Genomic DNA, 24,559 nt, shown 5'->3' with positions numbered 1-24,559 from the left:
CCTCGAAGATTGAAACCGTACCTCGAGGAAGAAGAGCGCCCTCGTAAAACCCTGCCAGCCTTCGGCTCCAACGAACGGCTGGTCCGACGATTTTTCGAGACAATCCTCGATTTTATTCGCGGTTCGAACGATCGTTGACCGGTTGCCGGAGATCGATCTCCATTTTTTTCCAGCCTCCCCGAGGGCTTTACGATTGGTTTATAATTGGTTCTTGTTTACAGGAAATTCTCTGAAATGCCTATCGTCGACATATATAACCAAGCCGCGAAATTCGAATATTTAATATCCGTTCATAATCCATCTGCGTGTAGAAGGCAGACTATCAATTCGAGAGAATTTCCTGCACTCGTTTGTTTTCTCACTCTGAATTTTTATTGTACGCTGATAACCTTGAAGATGTTGACGATGCCACAACACTTTTGCAACATGATCTTGACGGCCCCTCCACTTGGTGCACTCTCAACGAATCGAGCTTGAATTTATCCACACGCAATAACGCCATACGACTCTTTCACGCGACTCCTCTTTATTTCGACCCAGTGTCGCCACATACTAGCCTCATTTCGCCGCTCGTCCACGTCTTTAAAATCTCTGTTATCGTCGCAATTCGACTCCCCCCTCCTTGATAATCCGTCTGAATCGCTCGCTTTATCTTCCATTGTATCTTATCATTCACTGTATCATCTTTTGTCTTTTTCTTTTACTCCGTTTAAATCGACTACCTCTGCGTCAAGGTGTCGCATACCATCGTAGCGTCGAGGATCGCTTTCGTTGATCAAATAACAATAATAATTATGATTATTATATTATATTATATATAATAATAATTAACCCTTTGCACTCCGAACGATTTTGGACATTGGCTACCAGCTACTCAGCGCCACTTTACGGCAGAAACGTCCATTTACAAACCCTCGTATTATTTATTATAATTTTGGAACTAAGTAACGTATTATAATGATATTGGTCTTATATGATTTGGTTGAGATCGAGGAATGTTTATTTGTAAAAAAATCAATATTTTATTGTTTATAATTTTGCAGAGTATGATAAATTTTAAAACACTCCCCAATATGCATTGCGGGCTGATTGTTGCATGTTCGACAATAATAATTTGTTTGTTGCCTGCTACCAGATGATTTCCTGTTAGAACATACTATACAGTCTCGTTTTCTTCGTCCCACATCTGGAATATGCAATTTATTATCTAATCTATTGTCCGCAGAAGATGTGGATGGGCGCGTTCTTGACACACGAAAATCGCCCCTCAATTGGTTAATTAGTGTTTTCACAAACTTGTGGTGTGTCATTGGCGTTTCATTATTTGTTTGTTTTGAGATTCGATATATGATGTATGAGTTTATCACACACATTTCCAACCCCCCAAAAAATAGTTTTCTCCACCATTTCAACGATTTACGGAGGAAACAATACGTCGAAGTGTATTGATCCGCACGATCCACACCACCCATATTTGCCGTATATTCTAAAACCATTTCAGGCTTATTCACTGTTACGACATTACCACTGCGTAATGTTCTGTGGGTAGATTGTAGTTGAGTGTTATAATAATTCGTGAGCATGGTAATAATTCTTTTATCTTTCCACGCAAGAAGCGTAGTATTATTTTTCCTGTATGCAACTGTTTTATTTGTTGAAAATTTTGGTTTTTTTATTTGTGGCGGTACGCCTTTTCGATTGATTTTTATAGTGCCAGTAAGATGACATTTCATCTTTCGCAATTCTTCCGCTAAAAGGATGCTGGTATAGTACCTGTCGGTGAACATGTGGTATCCTTTTGCACCAGGAACTCTGTCTAATAATTTCTTGTATAAATGTAGCGGAATCCTTGTGCTTACTGGAAGATTCGGCCGGGATATATTATCTGAAGTTATGCTGCCATAGTATGGAAGTATTGTGAATAAATATCCTGTTCTTGAGTCCGCCAGCGCATATATGCGTATACCCCACTTTGTTGGCTTGTTCGGATTATAGGTGATGAATGCTATTCTGCCTTTGAATTTTACAATTGATTCATCCACAGCGACTGCTTTATTTGGTATGAAATATTGTCTGAATTTTCCATCTATATATTCTAAATAGTTGCTGACTTTTTGAATACGCGTTCTTATCGTTGCATTTCCTTGCGTTGGTTTCTTCAAATGTAACATCCAAAATATCTGCAGAAATCTGGACCTGGTAAATGTTTCCGGAAAAAAAGGGATTCTACTAGTGTCAGCAGTAGACCAGTATTCTTGGATGTTGGGGAGCTGAATTAATCCCATATTCAGGATGACGGCAATGAATGCTAAAAATTCTTCTTTGGTGGTATCGTACCACTTGTGCCAAGTTGACTTTCGTGAAAGCTGTTTCTTTCCAATTTCTTCTTTGGCATAATTGTTGGTTTCTTTTATTATGCTGTTTACTAATTCTTCAGTAAAATATAGTGTAAAGTAGTCTATGGGCTCTTTTATGTTAGTTGGTACCTGTGGTCCGGCTATTTCTTCATGTAAATCAAAATTTATTGTGGCTGAGGGAACGTCCGATTCAGTAATATCCTCCCACTCTTCACTTGACGATACGTTGTCCTGTTGCCGTGTGTTTTCTTCCGTCCTACTTTTATCACTGTCGCTATCTATGCGAACTCTTCGTCGCCTTCTTCGTGGAACGATATCACTATCACTGCTGTCGTTTTGTCCTACAGTTAGTCTTTCTAACATGTCGGTATATAAGTCTATCTGGAGGTCATCTTCACTACTACTTGTGTCATAAGACTCAGTCGTGGTTGGACGCTTTGCCATTGCTCTAATAAAAAATATGAATAAATACATGGGTTGAAAATTTCTTATTGTTATTACTAATTCACAAGATAATATTTACCAAAATAGCTTTCACCAAACAATTTTTCACTAAGAAAGAATCACTTTTCCGATTTTCTCACTCGTTAGATCTGTGTTTCTGCTCGAAACTTCAAACCAGACTGAGCTCGGCTTTGAAAATCTTTTCCTCCAGATTTAGACTTGTTTATTTATAATTATAAATCTCACTATACAGTGCGTGCTATGTTCGCATGCCGACCTTTCTTCTACGAACTCTCCTTATCGCTCTTTTCAAGTGGCGTTGACAGATGCTCGGACCGTCGTGAGCACGCCTCTCACGTTCTCGTCTGACACAAAACCCGCTTACAGTTTTTGTTTATACTTAGTAATTTTACAATATTTTAATTTGATTTCTTGTGCCATTTCAAAAGGAAACTTCAGACAAACATGCATGTCTCAAAAAGTTGCGCTGAAATAACTCAATTCCCCGTAATCACTAATAAACTTTAATGTCCCCTGAGAGGGGACAGCTGAGTGGTATGCTAGAATTTCAATGTCCCCTGAGAGGGGACAGCGGAGTGCAAAGGGTTTCCTCGCGAGGAAAGGCGAGGCTCGAGACCGTTTATTTTGGGCTCTCGGAGTATTGGAATTTCTCCGAGGACCCTTCGCGCCGCCGTGCTCTCGTCGCCGTCGAAAAAATAATCTTTTTGGGCACGCGGCAAGCGAGCCAGCAACGTCGAGGGTCGACCTTGCACTGGCCTCGCTCGATCTTGTACGAAAGAGGATAGGAAAAAAAGCGCACTCGCGGGCGCACGAGAACGTACACAGAGAGAGAAAGAGAGAGAGAGAGAGAGAGAGAGGGGGACCGTCTTCTCCTCGAGAGACGTTACGGTCCTCGAGAATCCTGTTACACCGGTATTTCCTTGCTGCACCGGGATAATCTCTATAAGACGTTCTTTTGTCGTCGTCCTCTCTTTGTCGAAGCTAGCTTTCCAATTACGCGCGGCGGAACGCTTGAAAAAGACGCTTGCCCCCGGCATAATTGCCGTCCTACCGGTCGCGACTTTAATCGATCGGCTCGCGGACCGAGGGCCTCCCTCCGAGTGACCGATTTGGTCGCGATCCGCGAACCGAATCCGTCGATTCGCGCGAGAGCCGCCCTTTCGTGCCGGGGAAAACGGAGAGGGGTGGTGGTATCGCTTGCCTGGGCGACCGCAAGCCTGCCGCCGCGTCTTTCCCTTCTATTTCTCGGTGGCGGGGCCGGGCCGAGGCGTTCGATCGAATTGCTCGAAACGCGACACCGCGACCACTTTCTAGCATCACGGCGCGTCTCCGGTTGCCTACGGGACTCTGAGGTTGGGGTTGAGCGAAGCTCCACTCGGTGAAAACAGGTCTCTACGCCGCCGCCGCCGCCGCCGGAGAGCCGGGGCCCTATCGCATTCTCACCGCGTGCGCGCGAGTCGATGTCAATCTCAAGGCTTCGAGGCACACACAGTCTGCTTAAACAGCACCGGAGAACTGCTGCTGCTGCTGCTGCTGCTCGCGCTTGCCAGGAAAGCTGACGCGGTACCAAAACGGTGCCCGATAACTCTCCTCCCCCTCCCTCTTTGTATTCTCGCCGTGAGAGACCAGATCAGGCTTCGCCCTTCCCCCGAAATTCTACGTCCATCAATCTTCGAGAGTATGTACCTGGTAGCGCGTCGGCCGTCCTCGTCGTCGCCGTTGTCGTCGCTTTGTACAACTCCGGTTCACCGAGTCGAGGCAAATTCAATTACCAAGCTGAATGGCCTACTAAGTGCCGCGACTCCCGTAGCCGACCCAGTGCGCAAGAATTTTTTTAGATTATCGATTTACGAAGTAACCTTCTAAGTTGCTCGCACGAAGATAATACGGCCAAGGAATGCGGGGCACAGCCGAACGGGGTCTGTCTGTCCATCTCGTTTAGATTTTCAAAGCGGCCCCGGAGAAGCGAGACCGACGTGAGAAGCGGCCGCGGAGAATACAAGCGGGACACCGTGTAGATTCGGTGGCATTCCGTCACGGGTGACTTTAAGCCTCATATGGTATTCCACGGCGCGCTTTCCTAGATACCCGCGACGCATAAGAGGATTCCGTTCCCTCGCCTTTCTCTTTCTCTTCCGACGACGACGACGACGACGACGCTCGGCGTCCTCCTTCGCTTTTTTCCACGCGATCGTCCAATTGACCCTCGACAGCCGAAACTAGTCCGACCCGCGGTCCCGAGGATGATGGATTAACCTTTAATCGCGCTCTCTTAGAGACCACCGTCGCGGTCCACTCGACGCGGAAAGATTCGACTGTGGCTCTCCGCCCGAGGGACTCCGCTCGAAAGTGAGCCTCCTCCCTGTGCCTCCCAACCTTCCAATCGGAGACCTATAAATCTCGGGTGATCGATACCTTTCTCGGGAAGAACCGCGGACCCGACCTCGAGGGCTTTCCCTCGAAACCTGCGCAAATTACGTTCGAGGCGCAATTACTTTCTTAAAACTGTGTTAAACGACTCGAATTCTTTTTAGATGGTCGAACTAAATATTTTTCCCTTAACCCCTTGCCCTCCAAGACATTTTCATTGTAAACGTGAAATCATTTTCCTGGCTCATAATATTTCCATTTTACAAAACATTTATTTTATACACATGACATTGTTTCTTGTACCTCATAGCAACAGTTCTACTACTCAACAATTTTTTAAATCGGAACCTCATTGTTATAAAAATGATTTTGGAACGTAACTATTGGAAATGGGTATTTAAATACGTTTAAACTAAGGTATAGTTTTAATATAAAAGAAACTTTGTTCTACGGCGTTTTCTTTGCAGATGTTTTTCTGCGGCTGACCGTGGCCTTTTTGGAACCCCGAAAAGTAAACACGGGTCCCCTCGTAATTCGAAACTGTTATGTTTGTGCCTCGCAAGGCCAAGCACTTATACGAGGTGTATATTTTCCTATCTTAATTTCCATCTCTTCTAAGAACATTGATTTGTTTCTGCCCATGCACAAATATCGAATTGTGGGTGATACACGTAACATTCCAATAGTACCAGAGCAATTTTAGTGACGCCTTAGAGTCGCCATTCGAGTGCAAAGGGTTAATATTGCAGTTAACCCCTTGTACTACGACTCCTTTCACGGTGCGTTGATTGCCACTCATTTGTCCTTAGTATTTTCGTTAATAAGATTAGATAATTTTTGTCTATTACATTGTCTTTATTCACTTCCGTTTCTAGACTTCAAGAACAAAAGATCTCAATTTCATTTCGATTTAGAATAAATGAATAATATTCATATTTAGCAGATGTTGCATGAAATCTTTATTACGAGAAATCTTTATCGTTGTAATAGTGCAAGGGGTTAATTGTCGAAAGTGTAGAAAACGTGTTTTTTAAATTTTCGTGTAAAGACGATCCAAGTCGCTTGGTTCGGTTTGAAAGGTGACACCGTGTTTCGAAGTGTTTCGAAGGGTGTCCAAATAGGTTTCTCGAGTAGGGTACGTCGGACACCCGCATTCGAAACGACCCGTGTATTTCCGCGAGCCTCCGGGGTTCTTGGCGGAGACGGGGAGCAGCAGGCCCTAAAGTCCTTAGGGAGATTATGACCGGCGAAAAAGTCTTGAGGGCGTCGATCGAGAGTGAGAGAGAGAGAGAGAGAGTGAGTGAGTGAGAGAGAGGGTAGGTGTCAGGGATAGCGGGGAAACTCACCGAGGGGGTGGTGCTCCTGTTTGTCCCGTGCCTGGTATGCGGAAGGGACGTGCTCTTAGGGTTGGCAGAACCGTTCCCGGAGGGAGGAGGCGGTCTTTGGCTCTCCCTTCTGGAGGGCGGCGGCGGCGGCGGCGGATGCGACAGAGGCCTGGCCGTGTTCCTCGGATGCTGCGCCCCTTGAAATTGCCCCCAGGCCTGGCGCGGCACGTAGCCGACGTAACCGCCGGAAACGAATTGCGCGGAGCCGTTTAGGTGCGGCGGTGCCATTACCGCCGTCTGCTGCGGCTGACCGCCGTTTCGCATTTTTGCCGGCGCGGTTCGCGCGATTCACGCCGCGTGTTTTGTCCCCGTGAAATCCGAGCAAGGCGGCGGCCGCCGATCTCACCACCGCTGGGTCAACGTTCCGCTACGGTGAAGGCCTGATGCGCCTCTTTCCCGCCCCCGGCGAGCATTTGGGGATGATTTCGGTCCGCGAGAGGCGCACTGCACGCACACACACGCTTCTTCTGACACCGTGCACAACGTAAACTTCTTCGAGTTTAGCCGCCCGCTGCCTCACTCTGCATCGCGGTTCGCCTCTGCTGCCACCATTCGACTTTTCCTTAGCCGCTCCGCCTGGGTTTACGGTGTGCGCGAGGTGTCCCTGCGATCGATTCCCACGTGAAAACTTGGCCACTACGCGGGGACACCCCGCATACCACGCGGCCAGTTCCGAACTAATTTCTAAAGTTCCGAAGCGCGTCTCGCGCTCCGCGGTTTAGAAGATAGTTCGGATTTTTGCGAGTTGTTCGGTTGCGAGTTATTTCGTCGGAAAGTCGGCGGCGTCGTTATTACTCACGGTCGCGAGAGACCGTGGAACGAGCTGTCGCTAAATCGTGGCTGATGAAGAGATCAACGCCGCCGTCGGGCGCTAATAAAATTCGTTTCGCGGTATATATTCTTCGGGCAACCTGACCGGCGGACGGAAGATTAACGAGCGCGTGGGCGTCTCGGCACGTCACGACGCGCGCGATTCGCCGAAGCGGTCACGCGATTTCCATCGAAACGGCCGCGCGCGGTTTTCGCGGTAGCCCGCCGAGCCGCGTGTCGCGGCGTGCCCGTGCGTCGAATTTCTGCGAGAGCCTCCTGTCCTTACGCGATCGATCTCTCTCGGTTCCCGGCTGACCCGGATTGTCATCGATATCGATGCGTCTATTTTTACCGTAGCAAAATGCTGCGCGTGATCGCATTTTCTACGCGGAGGATCCCTCTCGCGACCATCCGACGCGTTCTTAAATAATGCCCGGAGAGACGAACTCGAGAAGAGGAGACTCGACGAGCACGGTTGTTTCGCGGCCGACCAACAGCCACGGCGCAACTATGAATCGTTCTCCCCGGGACCGGAGGGCCTCTCGAGCAATCCGGAAGACCGGTCTCGCCTTTCGGGCGGCCGAGAAAGAGGAAAATTGGGGCTATCCGCTCGGAAAACCGGCTGCCATCGGATCGCTCTCTCGCCCGAGATCGGCGCCCTTTGGTTCCCGGTTTCCGACCGTCGCGGAGCCAGCAGACCGTTCGCGGAACCATTGTCCCCTTTGCCGCCCGCAAGTCACCCAGAGAGGAGTCGAGACAAAAGAAAGAAAGAAAGAAAGGAGCGGCTCTCGGGCCCGCGGAATCGCGTCCGCTCGAGGAGAAGCGAGAAACGGCTTCGAGCCGAAACGGTGCGCGCGATGGCTCGGGAGGACGAGCCATAAAACTCGGGATCATCGATCGTAAAATCGTCGAAAGTTACGACGGCTGGATGTTACGTGGAAAGTTTACATCGACGTCGGCTACCGGCTTGCGAGATTTCCATGGCCGATGAAAGAAACGAGGCCGCCGTAATTTCGGTGCCGATCGCCGCCGCCGCGTTAGCCGGCGGATTTCCTGCCGGCCGATCGACGGGGCAGCGCGGGCGCAAAGTGGACGGTGTTTAATTAAAACGGTGCAAGTTCAGTGCCAAGCACCGCGCGCGCGCGCGCGCTCGCGGCAGGCCGAATAAAAATAGGAGCGCCGACGGAGATAATAATCTGGGTCAGCCGAGGGCAAGATTCGATGCAGGCGCGATCGGATTGGATTTCTGTTTGCGCTGGCACGTGAACGGAATATCGATCACGGAGCGGACGCGGCATACTGGCCATGCCACGAGAGGAGCACAAAGAGAGGGAGAGAGAGAGAGAGAGAGAGAGAGAGAGAGAGAGAGAGAGAGAGAGAGAGAGAGAGAGAGAGAGAGAGAGAGAGAGAGGGTCGGCTAAAAGCACGGAAGCATCTTTCATCGAACGGGTCAAGATCGGTATTCCGATCTACCGCGGATCATTTCGAGGAACTCGCAAAACCCTCGGTCCTCCCTTTTCCTGCGCCGGGTTCGATTTAAATTCATTGGGCAAAGAGGTTTCGCCCCTGATGAATATTCAGCGTAATGAGTCGACGCCGTTCTCGATCTATCAACGTCGTCCACCGCCGATCTGCCTCGTAGATTGTCCGAGTAATGGTCCCGCGGGCTGGCAAAGCACAGACCGGGCCCGGATCGGCAGATTGAAAATTGTTCGACGAAGGCGGAGGACAAAAAGGAAGAAAAATCCTCGAAATACGGGGAGCGGAGGATCGAGGGTTTCGATCGAGGGGAGCACGGATCGGGGGGAGACCGGGGAGAAGCGGACCGGAGAGGTCGATCCGTGATCACGCAACCGATCGGCCACGCTCGAATAATTTTCAGGGTGGCAGCTTCCGGCGGAAGCGTGCGTAGAAGATCGAGTTCGCTGCACCATCGGCGATCCGCCACGGCTCTAAATCACCGAGCCGAGGCGATTAACTCGGCCCTCCAGATAATCCTCGATCGAGACGAGGGGAAGCGGGCGAGGGAAACGGAGAAATAGAAAAAAGAGCGACCAAAGAGGTCGCTACGCTTTTCCACGATCGTCGATTCTCCGGCAATTTCCTCGAAATCCCTGTCCTTTTTTTCTTCAGCCAGGTTTTTGCGGGGTTTACGAAACGCTTCCACGTCTCCCAGGTCCTTTTGCCGGAAGATTAGCACCGGACTTTCTACTCGGTACAACCCGCGGCGGTGGAACTTGCGACCACCGCGGTCGGACAAGCTCCACGGCGGACCTGCAGCTCTTAATTACCACTCGAGGCTCTCGGGAGTTACGCAAAGTATTCGAAACGTTATTAATTCCGCACGGCGGGACAAAGCGCGAGGCGAAGTTTCCGACTCCGGCCGTGGAGCGGCGAGGAGCGCGGCGGGGCGCGGCGGGGGGAAAGTTTCGCCGTTTAAGAAGCTGGAACCGCGGAACGAGGCGAAGCAAAACAGTCGCCGAGGCGAGGCGCGAACCGATAAATTGAAAGTTTCAGCGAATGCCGTCTGCACCGCGCCGCCCGCCGCCGGCCTCGTCGCGTCGACGTCTGCGAGCCGTCCGACCGGAACCCGACTTTCAACTCCGCGCGCGAAACAACCCCCGAGGGGGACCCCGCCGGTCGTGTCGGCGCCCGACGATAATCCGCGCTGCTCTAATTACTTTCGCATTGTTTCGCGGAGTTCGGCGACGCCTGGAAGAACTCTCGATTTCGAGCGCCTCGAAATTCGGTTTCGCTCGTGCTCGGATGCCGTACTTCGGATTAATCGTCCTCGACAAGTTCAAGGAACTCGCGGCGAACCTGCCCCGGAGCCTTTGGAAGGACGTTTCGCGGAAGGAGAAGAGGGAGGGAGGAAATCGTCGCCGATTTCTTTCGCGAACGAGCTCGTCGCACACACGTTCCTAGGTCGTCCGTTACTCGGAATAATTGGGCCTCGACGGGCTGCACACGTGCGCCGACGACGATGCACGCGCGCTTTCCTTCTCCTCGCCGCGACGTTGGCATTCGTCGGCCGGGCATTAATTGTTAATCGTGACGCGTAGGCGGATACGAAAGCGTGGCTTTATTAGGACACAACGCGCGCCGTGGGATCGGCCCCGCAGCCCTGCGCGCTCGCTGACTATTTACGGCGAGCGTCTCGCGCGCATCGAATCGGGAAAGGAATCCCCTTCGTGGCCGTGCTCGGTTTCCTAGGAAAAAGGCTTCGTCAACGGTCCTCTGTCGCGCGACCCCCCACCCCTCCTCCCCTCCTCGCGAGAAAAGGAAAGCGGTCCGGCGATGTTTTCATAGGCGAGCCGGCGGTACGGTGAAAACCGTGTCCCGAATTCGCCGCCGCCGCCGCGAACGGCTAACGATATTTGCGTCGATTAACGGGAAGGCAAAAACTCGAAACGGAAGCATCGGTGATTCACGGCTAAGTAGATTCGGCCATTAACGACCGGACGCGCCAAGCATCTCGGAAGAAACGAGCCGCGGGAATCGTTCGGCCAATCAATGAGTCCGGAGAAAGAGTCCGTTTATCGACGAAACTCTCGAAGAGTACTAGAGTATGGTCGGACAGCTGGTCGAATATTGACCATCCCAAGCAAATCGATTCTTGTTTAGGTCATGGAACAATAGACTTTTCTTTAGACCCTCTCAGAAAATTTGCGCGAGGGTGGTTTCGCAGAGATCGGCCTAGCAGATTGTTCTCACAAAAAATTATGTATAAATCGGTGAATCACAAATGACTGAAAATGCTAATTTCGTAATGCCCTTTCGTATTTTCATTCTAGTAACGCGCCTGTTTCCAGACTTTTCACAGACCGTGAACACGGTCAGAAAAGTTAAAAGTCTGTTAAAAAATGTACGGTCTAAACAGAAGTCATTTTGACGAGAGAGAGCACACGTTGGACCACCTTATCCGGTTACACCCTTTCCCTTAGCAACCGCCGATCGCGGTCGCCGCGCCGAGACATCTCGGTTTTCGCCGAGAAACGGGAATCGCTGGATTTCCGGGAGCCGCTCGGCGGAGACATTAGGCGAACGCGTTTCGCGGCACAATAGAGGGCTGTTCGGAGTTAGAGAAACGCGCCCCTCCGGCTCGCCCCTCTCGGAGAAGAAAAGAGCTGTCGCGGCGGGACAGAACGGTCGGGGGAAAAAGGACGCCGTGAAAAATGTAAAAATAACGGGAAAATTCGTGGAAAGCGAGACAGAGGTGGCTCGTGTCTCCGTCGCTGCGTGGCCGCGGCGTAATCCCCTTAATCGTTGCTGTCGCGCGCCAACCTGGCCAGAGAGAAACACCTTTCTAACGGGGAGCGAGAGAAACGAAACGAAACGAAACGGGCGGAATGGAGGCTCGGACGAAACTCGTGCATTCTTTCGAACGGTGCCGCCGCCGCGAGTATTGTATGCAAGCTGTCCGCGCGGTCGGGTGGGGAAAATCGTTGGAAAAAATTAGCGACTTTCATTACGTGCCGCGAGCACCGGCTGCGCCGAACGACGACGAAGCGTGGCCGGAAATTAGAGGCGTTTCGGCCTCCGCGAAATCGGGCAACCATTTTTTCTGTTTCGTTCCATCGTTCCGCTTCCATTCGTTTCGGGACTCGCGAGCGCGCGCGCGCGAGTCAGCGACGCAGCTGGCACGCGCGCTCCAAACTTCCCATATTACGACGCGATAACTTCTTGTGTAACTTTTGAACGGGGCGGGGCGGGGGGAAGCGCGCGGCGCGGTGTAACGGGATCCGCCGCCTCTCCGTGGAAAGAGCATTCCGCTCGGCTCGGATCGGCTCGGCTCGGCTCGCCGCGATTAGAATCCGCGTTTTCCAACCGGTAGCCACCTGCTGCTGCTGCACCGAGGCCAGCGATCGATCGAATCGGTCGAACGCGCGACCGGGAGGATATTCGTCGACGGAGAGCCACACCGCTTTCTCCGACCGCGGCGAGCAACGGCGTTCGATCTTTGCGAGGATCGATGACTCGCGAGATCTCTTCGAATCTCTTCGAATCTCTTCGAATCTCTTCGAATCTCTTCGAATCTCTTCGAATCTCTGTACGTCCAGAGAAAGGATGAAAGGTTATCGCGAGAATTTCGTCGCGGAGCGTCTGAAAAGGCCGGCGACCGTCGCCGTCGGTGATTGCTAATTCCCGGCAATGGGGTCCGTTAATAAGGCGTTTCCGAGGAGATCGATGGGCTCGTTATCGTCGGCGAAGCAGAGTTGTTCCCTGGCTGGAACGGTCCGCGCGCGGGCTTTTCTACGCTGCGAGCTGGATTTCGTGCGCCGTGTAACGTTCTAATGGCAGGAAATGCAAACGCGGCGAGGCGAGGCGAGGCGCGGCGAGCGGCGGCGCGGAGAGGAGAGGAGCGGAGAGGAGAGGAGAGGAGAGGAGCGGAGCGGAGCGGAGAGGATTGGCGCACGAACGTACGCGAGGCGATAAAAAGAATATCGGTCAGTGACTTTCGCTCGGGCCCGCTGCTCCGAGAACCAGACGGCTTGGCTTGGCTTGGCTCGCGAATGATATCGTTTCCTGATTTATCCGGGCACAGTCTGATTACCATTCGAGCCGATTCCCCGCACGAGAGACGGGAGAATTACTTTTCATTCGGCCGCGGGGAGATGGGAATCGGGGGCGACAGAGCCCGGCTATCTGCTCGCTATCCTCGTCGTCGCTGTGCCTAGCGAGAAGAGTTAGGCTCGGCAAAAGGGTGCCGCGCCACGCCGTGGCACGACAGATATTGCACCGGGGGCTCGAGAAGCAATCTCTCGGCGCTGTAAGCCGCGCGCGAGCTTTCTAAAGGCCCGGAGCGGACGCGGCAAAGACGCGCGCGCGCGGGCCTTCTGAAAGGAGGATGCGACGCGAGGCCGGCCATGCTCGCGGAACGCCTAATTTATATAACGCTGCTGCTGCTGCTGCTGCTGCTACCACTCTCGGCCAGGTCGATCCCTTTTCTCCTTCCGCAGCGCGACTCGACTCGACTCGGCTCGGCTCTCCGCTCGGCGCTCCGAGTGAAAGTGAGCGCGAACGCGCCCGGCGAGCCGCCGCTGCCGAGCAGAGTCGAGCGGATAACCGGCGCGGCGGATACGCGATAAAACGCGGATCGCGAGCCGAGCCAAAACTCGTTTCTGCGCCGCTCGACTACGATCCCTCTCGGAGAACCCGTTCGTTTTTTCGCTACGGCTGCTGCGTGTCCGGTCGTCCGCCGGACGGTTACGAGGGTGACATTTCGCGAAAACCTGCGCGCCCGGATCGCGTCCGCTTTCGAAAGGCAACCTGTTCGCGATAGCGAACATTTTACATTTTAATACCACCGGCGGGGAAGGTAACGCGCGACGCCTTCGCTATGATCGATTCGAAAAATTCCCACCAATCAATGGTAGTCCGACAGAAAAGCCTCGCGCGTGGCTGGCGCGACTTTAAACGAGTCATCGTCGCCATTAACGTTCGAGCGGGTTACTTCAAAAATTCATCGAACCTGTCTATCGTTTTCCTTTCTAAATTTTATAAATTAAAAAGCGAAAAAATGAAACGGTAACTCGGCAGCGAATGCTGAGTTCTGCCAAGGGTTAAAACTCGCCCGACTCTCTGGGCTCTGGCACGTTCTATACTTGGCCGAGAAATTGCTTCTCGGATAAGAAAGAGAGTTCGCGCGCGCGCCGCGAACCAGGGTGGAGAAGCGATAATGGAACGAACGCGCTCATCGAAACGAGACTGTTAGGCGGCAAAGGGTTAAAGGGCACTTGCTAGGTCGAAACTCGTACAAAGAAGACCGAGGAAAGCAGCCGCAATAAGAAGCAACTTTCCACACTGTTTCGATCGTAATTGGCCGAGGGGGGGAGGAGGAGGAGGAGGGGCGGGGGCCAGGGGGGGGGGGGTCGGCCTCCTCTTACGGTTAATTGCAAAAACGCGGGCGTAAAAGCCTCCTAAAAGAGAGGGTCGTATTTCACGTGGAAAGTTTAACGTCCAGCGGCCGGTGGCGGTTTAAAGCGTCCGCTTTATTGCTTTCCCGCGGCTCGCCAGTGTTCCCCGGCATTTTTCTTTGGAACTTCAAACGGACGTCAATGACTGCGGGTCCCATGGTCCATCTCTCTCTCTCTCTCTCTCTCTCTCTCTCTTTCTCTCTCGGCTCTCCGAGGCTCCCTATCGCTCTCCCGTGGGCTTTTCTTGCCGCCGCGCATCGGGACACGGGGGGCTGCTTTTGCATTGCTAAACGGGCGAGGAGCCTCCTCGCGGAGATTAAAGCGCGATTAAAGCCCGCGGAGAGAATCGGGGCCGGAGAGGAAACGCGATCCTTGAATATTTCCTCGGTTAATTACCGGCGTCCGCGGCGATGGAGCGCTTTTCATTCGGCGGCCGGGCGAACAGTTAAGTAACGACCACTTTCACTCATTTCCACCGAGTCCTCGCGTCTCTCTCTCTCTCTCTCTCTCTCTCTATCTATCTCTCTATCTATCTCTCTATCTATCTATCTCTCTTTCTCTCTGTGGACGCGCCGCATGGATCACGCTTCCTCCCTCGTTTCCTATGGAAATTCACAGGCTGCCGGGACCACGAAACTCCGCGCTCGCATCTTCTCACGTTTTTAAGACTTTCGACCGAAAGACGGCGCTGACTCTCCGATCGTTTCCTCCGCCGATAGCTACGCGAACGCGCGTCAGCTTTCCACGCGAACATTTCCTTCGGTTGCGCGATGGTTCGCTCTCTTTTTCACCGTCCTCACCGATCCCCCCGCGTCTTCGCCGAGAAATAATTATTTCGAGCAGTCCCCCCTCCTCCTCCGCCACCGTCTCCGTCTCCTTCGTTCGACTCCGCATCTCGCCTAGACGCGTCGAGGAAACACAGCACCAGGCACCGGGCCGTTTTATGCTCTGAATATTCCCCGGCCGCTGCGCGAGAATTAACCTACCGTGCCAGAAAGCACACTACCTTACTTATCTCGGCGAGTGCGTCCTGCACGAGACACGTTTAACCCCCATACGTTCCTTGGAAGTAGTTAGTCCTCGGATCCGTGCACGGAGAACTATCGCGAATCCCGGCGCGCGTTTGCGAAACGGACCTTCTTCCCGAAGCCAGGACGACTTCGTCCTACCAAGCGACGCGACGCGCGAACGGCTCGTGGTACCAGACGCTCGCAGATTACAAACTCTGCGCGCGGATGATATTTCCTATTTGCCACGGTCGCGTGCGATCAGGTGCACGCTCCGCGTTACATGCGTTATATAGTTTTAGTATGTAGAATAGTATGCATGGAAGTGGCGGAATAGCTTCTTGGAATGGACCGAAATTTACTTGCACTTTCGCCGATGTTACAGGAAGAAGATGGCGAAGAAGACGTTTTGTAAAAGAAGAACGAGAACATTGGCTGAAGAAAGAGGAGTAGCCAGGATTTTATATCGAACAAAGAACGAGTCACTTTTTCGTTGCGTCAGTCTCGTGAGCGCGTCTGACGCGCGTATCGGAAATCCCTATTTAAGCTGAACTGGTAAAGCCCCCGAATCGTAAAACTCGAGCGAGTCGATGAGTCAAGACTGGATTCTGTGCTCCCGAGGACGTCGAATGGAATCCGGATGACTAAACGTACAGCGAAAGTCCTCGCAAGGATACAGCAGCAGCAGCAGCAGCAGCCGAACTCGAAGGAAACGGAGTGGAACGGCAGCAGATCTGCTCGCGGGCACGGCGAGCGTCGTGCGGCTCTGACATTTAAATGTCACACGTTGCGAGAGCGCGCGCCCAGAGGAGCACGGTTCTTTAAACCCGCCTAGGGGACGGTTTCGGGGAACGGTTTCGGAACGGTTTCGGAACGGCCCGAGGCGCGCGAGACTCGCGTCGAAATCCGGAGCGGATAGATAGCCGTTGCGCCGATCGACGCGGAATAAATGGTCGCGGATATCGGGCGCGTCGCGGGCGCCGGATAATCGCGCGCGCGGCGATAACATATGTTCGAGCGGGCGTTTATCGGCCGGATACTCCTCGCCTCGTTTTTCAGCGGGCGCCGCGATCGACGGGCTCGTTCTTCGTTGCTCGACGCCACCGATTTCCGAGCGGGCGACGATCGCACGCGTGATCGATCGGGCCCGTCCGCTCACCGATTAATCGTCCGCGCGCCTAATGCGGCCGCGGGGCGACACACGCTCTGCTGCCGACGGAGAGGACACGGCTCTCTCTCTCTCTCTCTCTCTCTCTCTCTCTCTCGACGATCACTGCCGAAAAACGCACTCAATTCGCAGACTTTTTTGCACTGGTTCCAACTTTCACGTTTCACCCATCTCGCACAGTGGCACTCGCGCGACGACGATCATCCGCGTACACTCTCGGCGAACATGGTTTCGTTCGTGGTAGCTACGGAGCTGAGGTGCGCGAGCGAACGCGGCTGGCTAGCACGGCAGACTGACCGGTCGCTTGTCAGTTATTGTCCGCGGCCGCTTTCGAACTGACACGCGGTGCAGCAGCGCGAAGAAAGGCGCGGGAGAGCCGCTCCGCGAGCTGCGAGCGGCGAGCGGCGAGCGGCGAGCAGCGAGCCGTAGGACATCAAACGCTAGAGAAGGGGAACGCGCGAGCCGGGGAACGGAGCCGGACTCGGGCCACACGGACACCCGATAGACAGAGTCTGGCTCTCTCAGGGTGTGACTTCGACGGCCGCCTTCCTCTTCGAGCGGACAGATCTCTGTCGCTCAACGGACTCGCTGATTTTCTGCCGAGTCCACGTCTCGCCAATCGCGCGCGCGCGCGCTAACAGTCGGTAACTTTGGAGCCGCGGCGATCGAGTCGCGCCACGCGGCGCAAAGTTCAAGGACCAGGAAGTAAAATAAACTCGGATCTCCGCGGAAGATCGCGCGATCGATATCTGTTTTCCCGGTTGATCGGCGAGGGAAAGTTCGCGTGTCTATTTCATGCGGGACTTTATAGAGCTCCGATCGGATTCAAAGGCTGTCGAGGAACCACCGCTCGAAACCTGTTATCGAAAGAGAAATTACGTTTCGGGTGCTATCGACTGGTTCCAGGTACAGAGAACTCCGAACAGGGTGGCGATATATTCTATTTTATGGGAGAGGAAAGACCCCACTCTCTCTCTCCCTCTCTCTCTTTCTCGCTTCGCGGCGTCGAGAGCTCGGCGCTGATAGCGCAACCTCTTAAGAATTCTTCGGGGAACGAGGAACCAGGGAACGATCAAAGTTCTCGAGAATTACGAGGCTCGCTACGGAAGCTAGGTACTGTTGCGCGGCGATGTGGGCCAGGTGTAAATTAAGGTCTGAGCGCGTACGGTCGTTCGAAGGAGTGTGACGCAAAGAGCTGGCCGCGGCGCGCGTTCCGATAGGACGATGTCGCGCGGTCCGCCCGTCCGCCCGTCCGCGTGAATATTCATAAGCGCGTTAACCTTGATCGAGTGGATAATGGGACACGCGATACGCCGAGAGGCTGGGCCTCGGGTTCGGGGCCTTGAAAAGGTTGTGATCGGCCGGCGAGGCGCACGGATCGCCAGCCACGACCGATGACAATGATTACGAAATTACAGGCGGCGCGGCGCGGCCGCGGCGCGGCGCGGAGAGCACGCTTTACCGAGCGTGAACGTAAATCGATCGTGCGCGCGGGTTTCGGTTCCATGCGAATAGCGGGCCGTCGCGTCGATCGGCTTTCGTGCCACGAAATCGGAGTCTCGATCGCTGGAAAGCTGCTGCTTTCTCTCCCACGGGAAATATCGATTTGCTCGCCGAGAGAGAAAGAGAGAGAGAGAGACCGAAAAGAAAAGCGGAACCGTAACGATACGTTCGGCGTGCTCCGATCGCCCGAGACCCGTTTCACACGAGGCTGCTTGAATCGCTAGACGCGTAGCATGGCTACCACTGCGCACGTAATTCAATGGAAGCGTACCAACGGCGATACGGTATCGCGACACTTTTCCTCGCCTCGCATACGCGTATCGCACGCGTCCTCGCGCGCCGCGACTCTGCCCAACGCGGTCTCACGGCCGCGTCGGTCCCTTTTAAAAGCTCATAAATTTCGCAGAGGGTTCGCGTCCGCGCGAGAATACCGACGGCCATCGCCTCGAAAGGACAGCCATCGCCTCCTCGGTGAAAAAAAATCGAGCCGCGACAAGAAGTTGCGGGCGACGACGCTCGATTGTGCTCGGAGTAACCGGATCACAAAACTCGAGTGATGCAATTTCACGGCACGACGCGCCGAGCGGAGAGAACAAAACGGGCGCATTATTTTCCGTGTGCTAAATATTTTCCACGGCGGCGACACCGGCGACCACGAGGAACACGGGCACCGAGACTTTTTTTTTTTTTTTTTTTTGCGCGCGCGCGTTAATCAGCCGCGGCGGACAAAAAGAGACGCGACAAGCGGATTCCTATGCAAATCGGCCAGGAAATTGCTTACCGGTATGCAGAATCGGCGGTAATCGCGATAAGTGGGTCGCGAACTTCTCTCCGCGCCACGCTCGACCAGATTCCGGTCAGAGAGCCGAGGATTTTTGCCCGAAACCGGAGGGATCCCTCTCCCCGCGATTTTAATGGGCGTAATTAAAACACGGTGTTCGCCAAGTTTCACGGAAACGTTACGACGCGGTCTAAACGGAAAGGAATACAAAACAGGCGCGCCGCTTAAACCGCGTTAACGAGCTTTTTAAGCCCTTTTATAGTACCGGTTTAACACCGGGTTTACACGGCGCCCGTCAAAATGACGAATCGCTAACTTTTTAATTGACGATTTTTCCTGTGAACGCCGAGACATATTTGTGAGATATTTATACAATACATTGTATTTTGAACCCTTGCACTATGATTCCTTTCACGTTGTGTTAATTAGCATGTATTTGTTCTTAATATTTTCTTTAATAGAACTAAACAATTCCCATTTCTTATATTGTCCTTATTTATCTTCGTCCCTGTGCTTTGATCACAGAATAATTAAATTTGATTTTGATTCGAAATAAATTAATAATATTCATATTTAGTAGGTCATGCATGAAATCTTTGTCACGAGCCTGACTCGTTATTATAGTGCAAGGGGTTAAACATTGACGCGTTCCATGTGCGAGAACTATGTTGAACCCCTTGCCGTACTTTGACGAGTCCGACTCGTGACGGCAATTTACAGTAATAAATTATTAAGTATGGATGTTATCCTGTTCTTCAAAGTTGGAATAAAATTCTAATCCCTTGTTATTAATATTTAAACATTTAAGTATATTCAGGCATGGAATAAACATTAATGTTCTCTCTCTCTTTCTAGAAATTATACTAATTAAAAAATTCCTCGTCGCAATAACTTTGAAGAAAATGGTACGTTATGGGGTCAAGTCGGAGGAAGTACCACTGCTGAGAAAAGAACTTGAAAAGTAGTTCTCTGAAAAGCCGGACACCGTCGATAGAGACCAGATATCTGAAGCCGCGAACAGTTTCCGTGTAGTGCACGCTGTATATCGAGCACCGTATAAGCGTGTACTGTATACGGATCAAGCGGAAGCGAGCGTTATAACAGGAAGGCGCATCATCCGATGCGCCATTGTTCGAAGATCACGGTTGAGCAACGTTCAGGGACGCGCGCCGTTGTTGGACACGTTTTATTCCGATACTCTGTTTCTTCTAATGCCCCGTTAGCCGACGAAGAAATTGAAACCTGTCGATTCGCTTTAGCGGTTTAAATCGTCGTCGTCGTCGTCGTCGACGTCTTCGTCGGAATCGCGGTCGTGGTTACAGCCACGTTGTATAACAGTTCGTTGCATTACCATATTTTGTAACATTCCGCGCTCTACGAATTAGAGAGGAAGAGAGAGGAAGAGGGGGGGAGAGAGACCAGTCCGACCGTAAGGTTTCCGAGTGCCTCCGATCTTCCAGCGGGGCTTTCAGCGAGCGATTCGTGTCGCTGGTTGATCCGACATTCGTTTAGATTCGTTTCGCTGCGCTGCCCGTAACATTTCGTTTTACCGAGTGCAAGCAATTTTTCTTCGAAAGTTCAAACAAGTTTCGTCGACTATTTCGCCATCCTGGAAAAATTCTGAATGCTTCTACGTTTCGCTTAGGATCTACGGAGAACATCTTGAGATTCGATTGCGTAGATTAAATAAGGGGGCCGTGCTTACCCTTCTTCCTTCATTAAAATAAACCCAACTCGAGCCTGCGATACACCTTCCTATTTATGTACAGACTCCTTCGCGCACAAATAAATAAATAAGTGCAATAAAACGTGATAAAATAGATGAATAAATGAGAGAGGACGCGCGGATCCGATCGCGTTAAATCCTTCTCCGCCGATCCGCAAACACCGCTGGATCGCGTCGAGTGAAAACACTTTTTCGAAACTTCTCCCAGGGAAGCTGTAAAGTATGTTGCAATCGATACCTCGTAATCGAACCTATACAAGTCGGCTATCGGCCGTAGCCGAGTCGCGAGCGGCGCCGTGAAATCGATAACGTTGCCAATGAGAGACGAAGACAGGCAAGAGAGAGAGAGAAAGAAAGAGAAAGAGAGAGAGAGAGAGAGAGAGAGGCTAGCCGCGAAGAGAACGAGAGAGAAAGAGCGACAGCGAGGGAATAACAAACAAGCTTGTCCCCGCCATGAATTGGATTCTACGCGAGCGTCGACTCTTATTTGACTTTTGCTCACGCGATCGTAGCCGCGGGCGCCCGCGATCTATATAAACGAATCGAGATCGAGAGCGACGCAGATCCGCGACATTTAAACGCCGTAGTCGTACGTCGCCGCAATGTCCCAATAAACTCGGTCGTCGCGCGGCCAATCGATCCGAAGGAAATTTTGACATCGCGCGATTCAATCATTCGCTATACTGTTTCAAGCAGCGTTGCGTAACACGAATTCGAACGGCAACTATCTTATTTCTCGGTTTGACTTTACCGTGCCTTGAATATAATAAAACGACGCTCTTTAATTCTCTTAACCCCTTGCACTATGATTCCTTTCGTGCTGTTCCAATTAGCATTTATTTGTTCTTAATATTTTCTTTAATAGGACTAAACAATTGCTATTTTTCATATTGTCTTTATCTATCTTCATCCCCGTACTTCAATAACAGAATAATTAAATTTAATTTCGATTCTATTGGAAATGGGTGTTTAAATACATTCAAACTAAGGTATAGTTTTAATATAAAAGAAACTTTATTCTAAGCACTTTGCAGATGCTTTTCTACGACTGACCGTGGCCTTTTCGGAAGCCCAAAAAGAAAACACGGGTCCCCTCGTAATTCGAAACTGTTATGCTTGTGCCTCGCAAGGTCAAGCACTTATACGAGGTGTATATTTTTCTATCTTAATTTCCATCGCTTCTAAGAACATCGATTCGTTTTTGTCCATGCACAAATATCGTATTGTGGGCAATACGTAATATTCCAACAGATTCGAAGAAAATTAATAATATTCATATTTAGTAGATCACGCATAAAATCTTTAACACGAGTCTCGCTCGTTGTTATAGTGCAAGGGGTTAAACGATCTATCGTTTCAGGATTAACCTACTCTCTTCTGTCACGGGATAATCGCGCTTGGCCGTCGGCCCTAGAGCCTGGCATAGGACAATTTCGGAGCGTCGGCACTCGATCGATATCGTCTCTGGAGAGGCAGGTGATTGATCATCGCTCGCCGAAAGAAGGCACGATCCGCCGCGGAGTGGCGAGTCCATTAATAAAACGCGTCGGAAACGTAAATCCTCCGATTGTCTATAGCGGTTCGCAGGCTCGAAGGCTCGACACGGTCTGACGAGCCTCGGCGGCAGCGTTGGCAGCTCGACGATGGGGAGGTGGGGAGGGGGGGCCGGGTTTCTCGGAGAAATTCATCGAAAAAGCGGCGACGGCGACGGCGAGGGCGGGGATAAAAAGGATTGGACGACGGCCGCGCGCGTAGACTATTAAATTTTAATGGTACCGCGGGCGCAACACGAATTTTAATAGCGACGCGTGCGACCGGGCGCGATTTAATATCCGGCCGGTGGGCGACGGATAAAACTTCCCGGCCGATTTTACGAGCGCGCGCGCGCGGATCCGCGCGGACTTTCCATCGCGGAGGTGTTCCGGTCACGGTTAAACGGTTCGTTAATCGCGGCCGTTAACAGCGTCGCCAGCTGTAGAACAACGTGTCCGGGATCGGAACACAGAGCGCTCGATATTTATAGAGGAGACGTCGCACGGCGAACGAGAGAACGGATCTCGCTTCTGTTTTTCGATCGCTGCTCGACATTTCGCGCGCGCGCTGGTCCGAGATCCGAATCGGCGCGACCGTGTGTTCCGTGTCCCACTTGTACCCGCGCGCGGCTCCTTGCAACGAAAACGACACCGATTCCGTCTCGCGATTCGAATCGGACCGATCCGCGAAACGGGGATCCCGAATCGCGACGATCGCGAAACCCCGATGGAGCGATACGCGACGCGAATACGTTGGATCCCGTGGCCGTGCCGTGAAAGTTGGTCTATAGAAAAATCCGATTAACGGAATCCTCGCGCACGGGATTCGGCCGTCGACGGGCGCGCACGGTCGGCGAGGCATCGTCGCGCGGAATGTCACGGGAAAGGAGACAATGTTACCGCCGTTTGCCGACGCGATTATACTCGCAGGCCGTTTTGCAATGCACCGAGAGCTAAAATATCGTTGCACAACCGTGGCTGCACAATGGCGCGAAGTACGGCCAAGTGAAAGGCAAGGTATCGCGGGGGGCTCTCGCTCGCTCACTCGCTCGCTCGCTCGCCGACTAACACGAGCAATCGAATGCTGAACACAGGCGTCGCGCGTCGCCGTCGCGTCGTCGCGTTTTACAGTTACGCGCCTGTCCATAAATATGGCATGATATATCGCGGCGTGTCCGTAAGTTTATTCGTTTGCTCTTTGTCGAATCTGGAGATCAATAATAAATTATACTCCGACGCGATTCGTAATATTATTTTAAGCATTTGCCGTAATTTTATCATTATTTTCTTTCTGCTCTGCAGCAATTATAAATTGCTAAATAATATTCGAAAACCTTTTCCTTTTCTCGATCTTATCACCGATGAGCAAATTTCAATACGTATTCGATAAATAAATGTCTCGTGGCCGGACGTTTAATTCGTGTCGAGACAGTAATCGAGTCGATGATAGAGCGAGTCCAATCGATAAAGGAGGAACATCTTGTCCGCGCGTTGCAGTTGCCGAAAATACTCGAGGAACTGCCCGTGCAAAGAGAGGAAAGAATTCTTTCACGGATGATGGAGCGGAACGAGGCAACACGGAGACCGTGCCAGGGCAAGGGTGACATAATCGTCGCGCGATCAATATAGTCGCCTTATCGAGTGTCAGAAATACGTTCATGGGGTCGGCCGCGTTGCGGATCTGCCCCAATTGTGTCTCGGATGGTCGCGAGAGACCCCCGATACTCGCCGGCGACGAAATCTTCGACGTGTCCGAGAAAAGTGTCCCCGACGATAACACGCCGGCGAATCAATCGTACGAGAAAAATATTAACGCTAAACCTACCCAGTGCTCGGAAAGACCGGTCACACGAAATCGCGTATAAATAAATTAAAATCGAATGAAACGGTGTCGGGCCGCGTTTAATATTCCGATGAATTTCGGACAGTTCAATTTCCCGTGTCAGAGAGAGAGAGAGAGAGAGAGGGAGAGAAAAGAAACCGTCGCCGAGAAAACGAACTTCGGACCGTGAAGAGAGCGAAACGGTCCCCGTGAACGGGTCACGCGCGGCGATAATGAATTCCGACGATCGAGCATCGCCGTCGTCGTTCCGATCGACCGCTATAAAATGCCTGGAATCGCGTTCTCTAATCATACGAATCTCGTTCGAACGTTTCCCTGCTCCCCAGCGAGCTCCGTAATAAAGATACGTATCGATTGCGGTGTACGAATCGCGACCGTTTCCTTTCCAATGTCGCTCTGACATTTGACGAGGAGATAGTGCGTGCAATCGGGTCGAAGGCGACCGTTGGGGCTGGTGTAACCGACCAACGAGAGGGGCCCCCCGATATCGCGCACGCTCCCAAGATAAATGAAATTTCGCCGGAAGTTCGGAAGTTCCGAGTCGGGAGACGCCACGTCCGCGAGCGGCACTCTCCGGCCGAAGTTTCGCCGCATAGCATCGCATCGCATCGCATCGCATCGCGACGCGTCGCGCGTCCTCGTCGAAGAATCTTTTGGCCGCAGGAAGTTCCCGAGATGCATCCATCTTGGTCGAA

General features: G+C 52.1%; 1 protein-coding gene across 5 annotated transcripts in view; it reads right to left on the bottom strand.

Moving 5' to 3' along the window:
• Positions 1–24,559, bottom strand: part of Gckiii (Germinal centre kinase III) — a 108,856-nt gene that overhangs the window by 33,016 nt on the left and 51,281 nt on the right. For 2 of the 5 annotated variants that reach the window (XM_078176455.1, XM_078176456.1), the window contains exons 1-2: positions 16,471–16,558; positions 6,539–7,181 (exon numbers count right to left, since the gene is read on the bottom strand). The exons of 2 other annotated variants lie outside the window; for them this stretch is intronic. In XM_078176455.1, the coding sequence (XP_078032581.1) occupies positions 6,539–6,841 (303 nt within the window). In that variant the 5' untranslated portion in view covers positions 6,842–7,181; positions 16,471–16,558. Of the gene's footprint in view, positions 1–389; positions 542–6,538; positions 7,182–16,470; positions 16,559–24,559 lie in introns of those variants that run through there. One more of the 5 variants, XM_078176458.1, reaches the window with a different exon arrangement.

Source organism: Augochlora pura, chromosome 3 (genome assembly GCF_028453695.1).
Source record: "Augochlora pura isolate Apur16 chromosome 3, APUR_v2.2.1, whole genome shotgun sequence".
Lineage (NCBI taxonomy): Eukaryota > Metazoa > Arthropoda > Insecta > Hymenoptera > Halictidae > Augochlora > Augochlora pura.
Note: the sequence above shows the minus strand (reverse complement) of the source record. Positions and strands in the feature narration are given on the sequence as shown.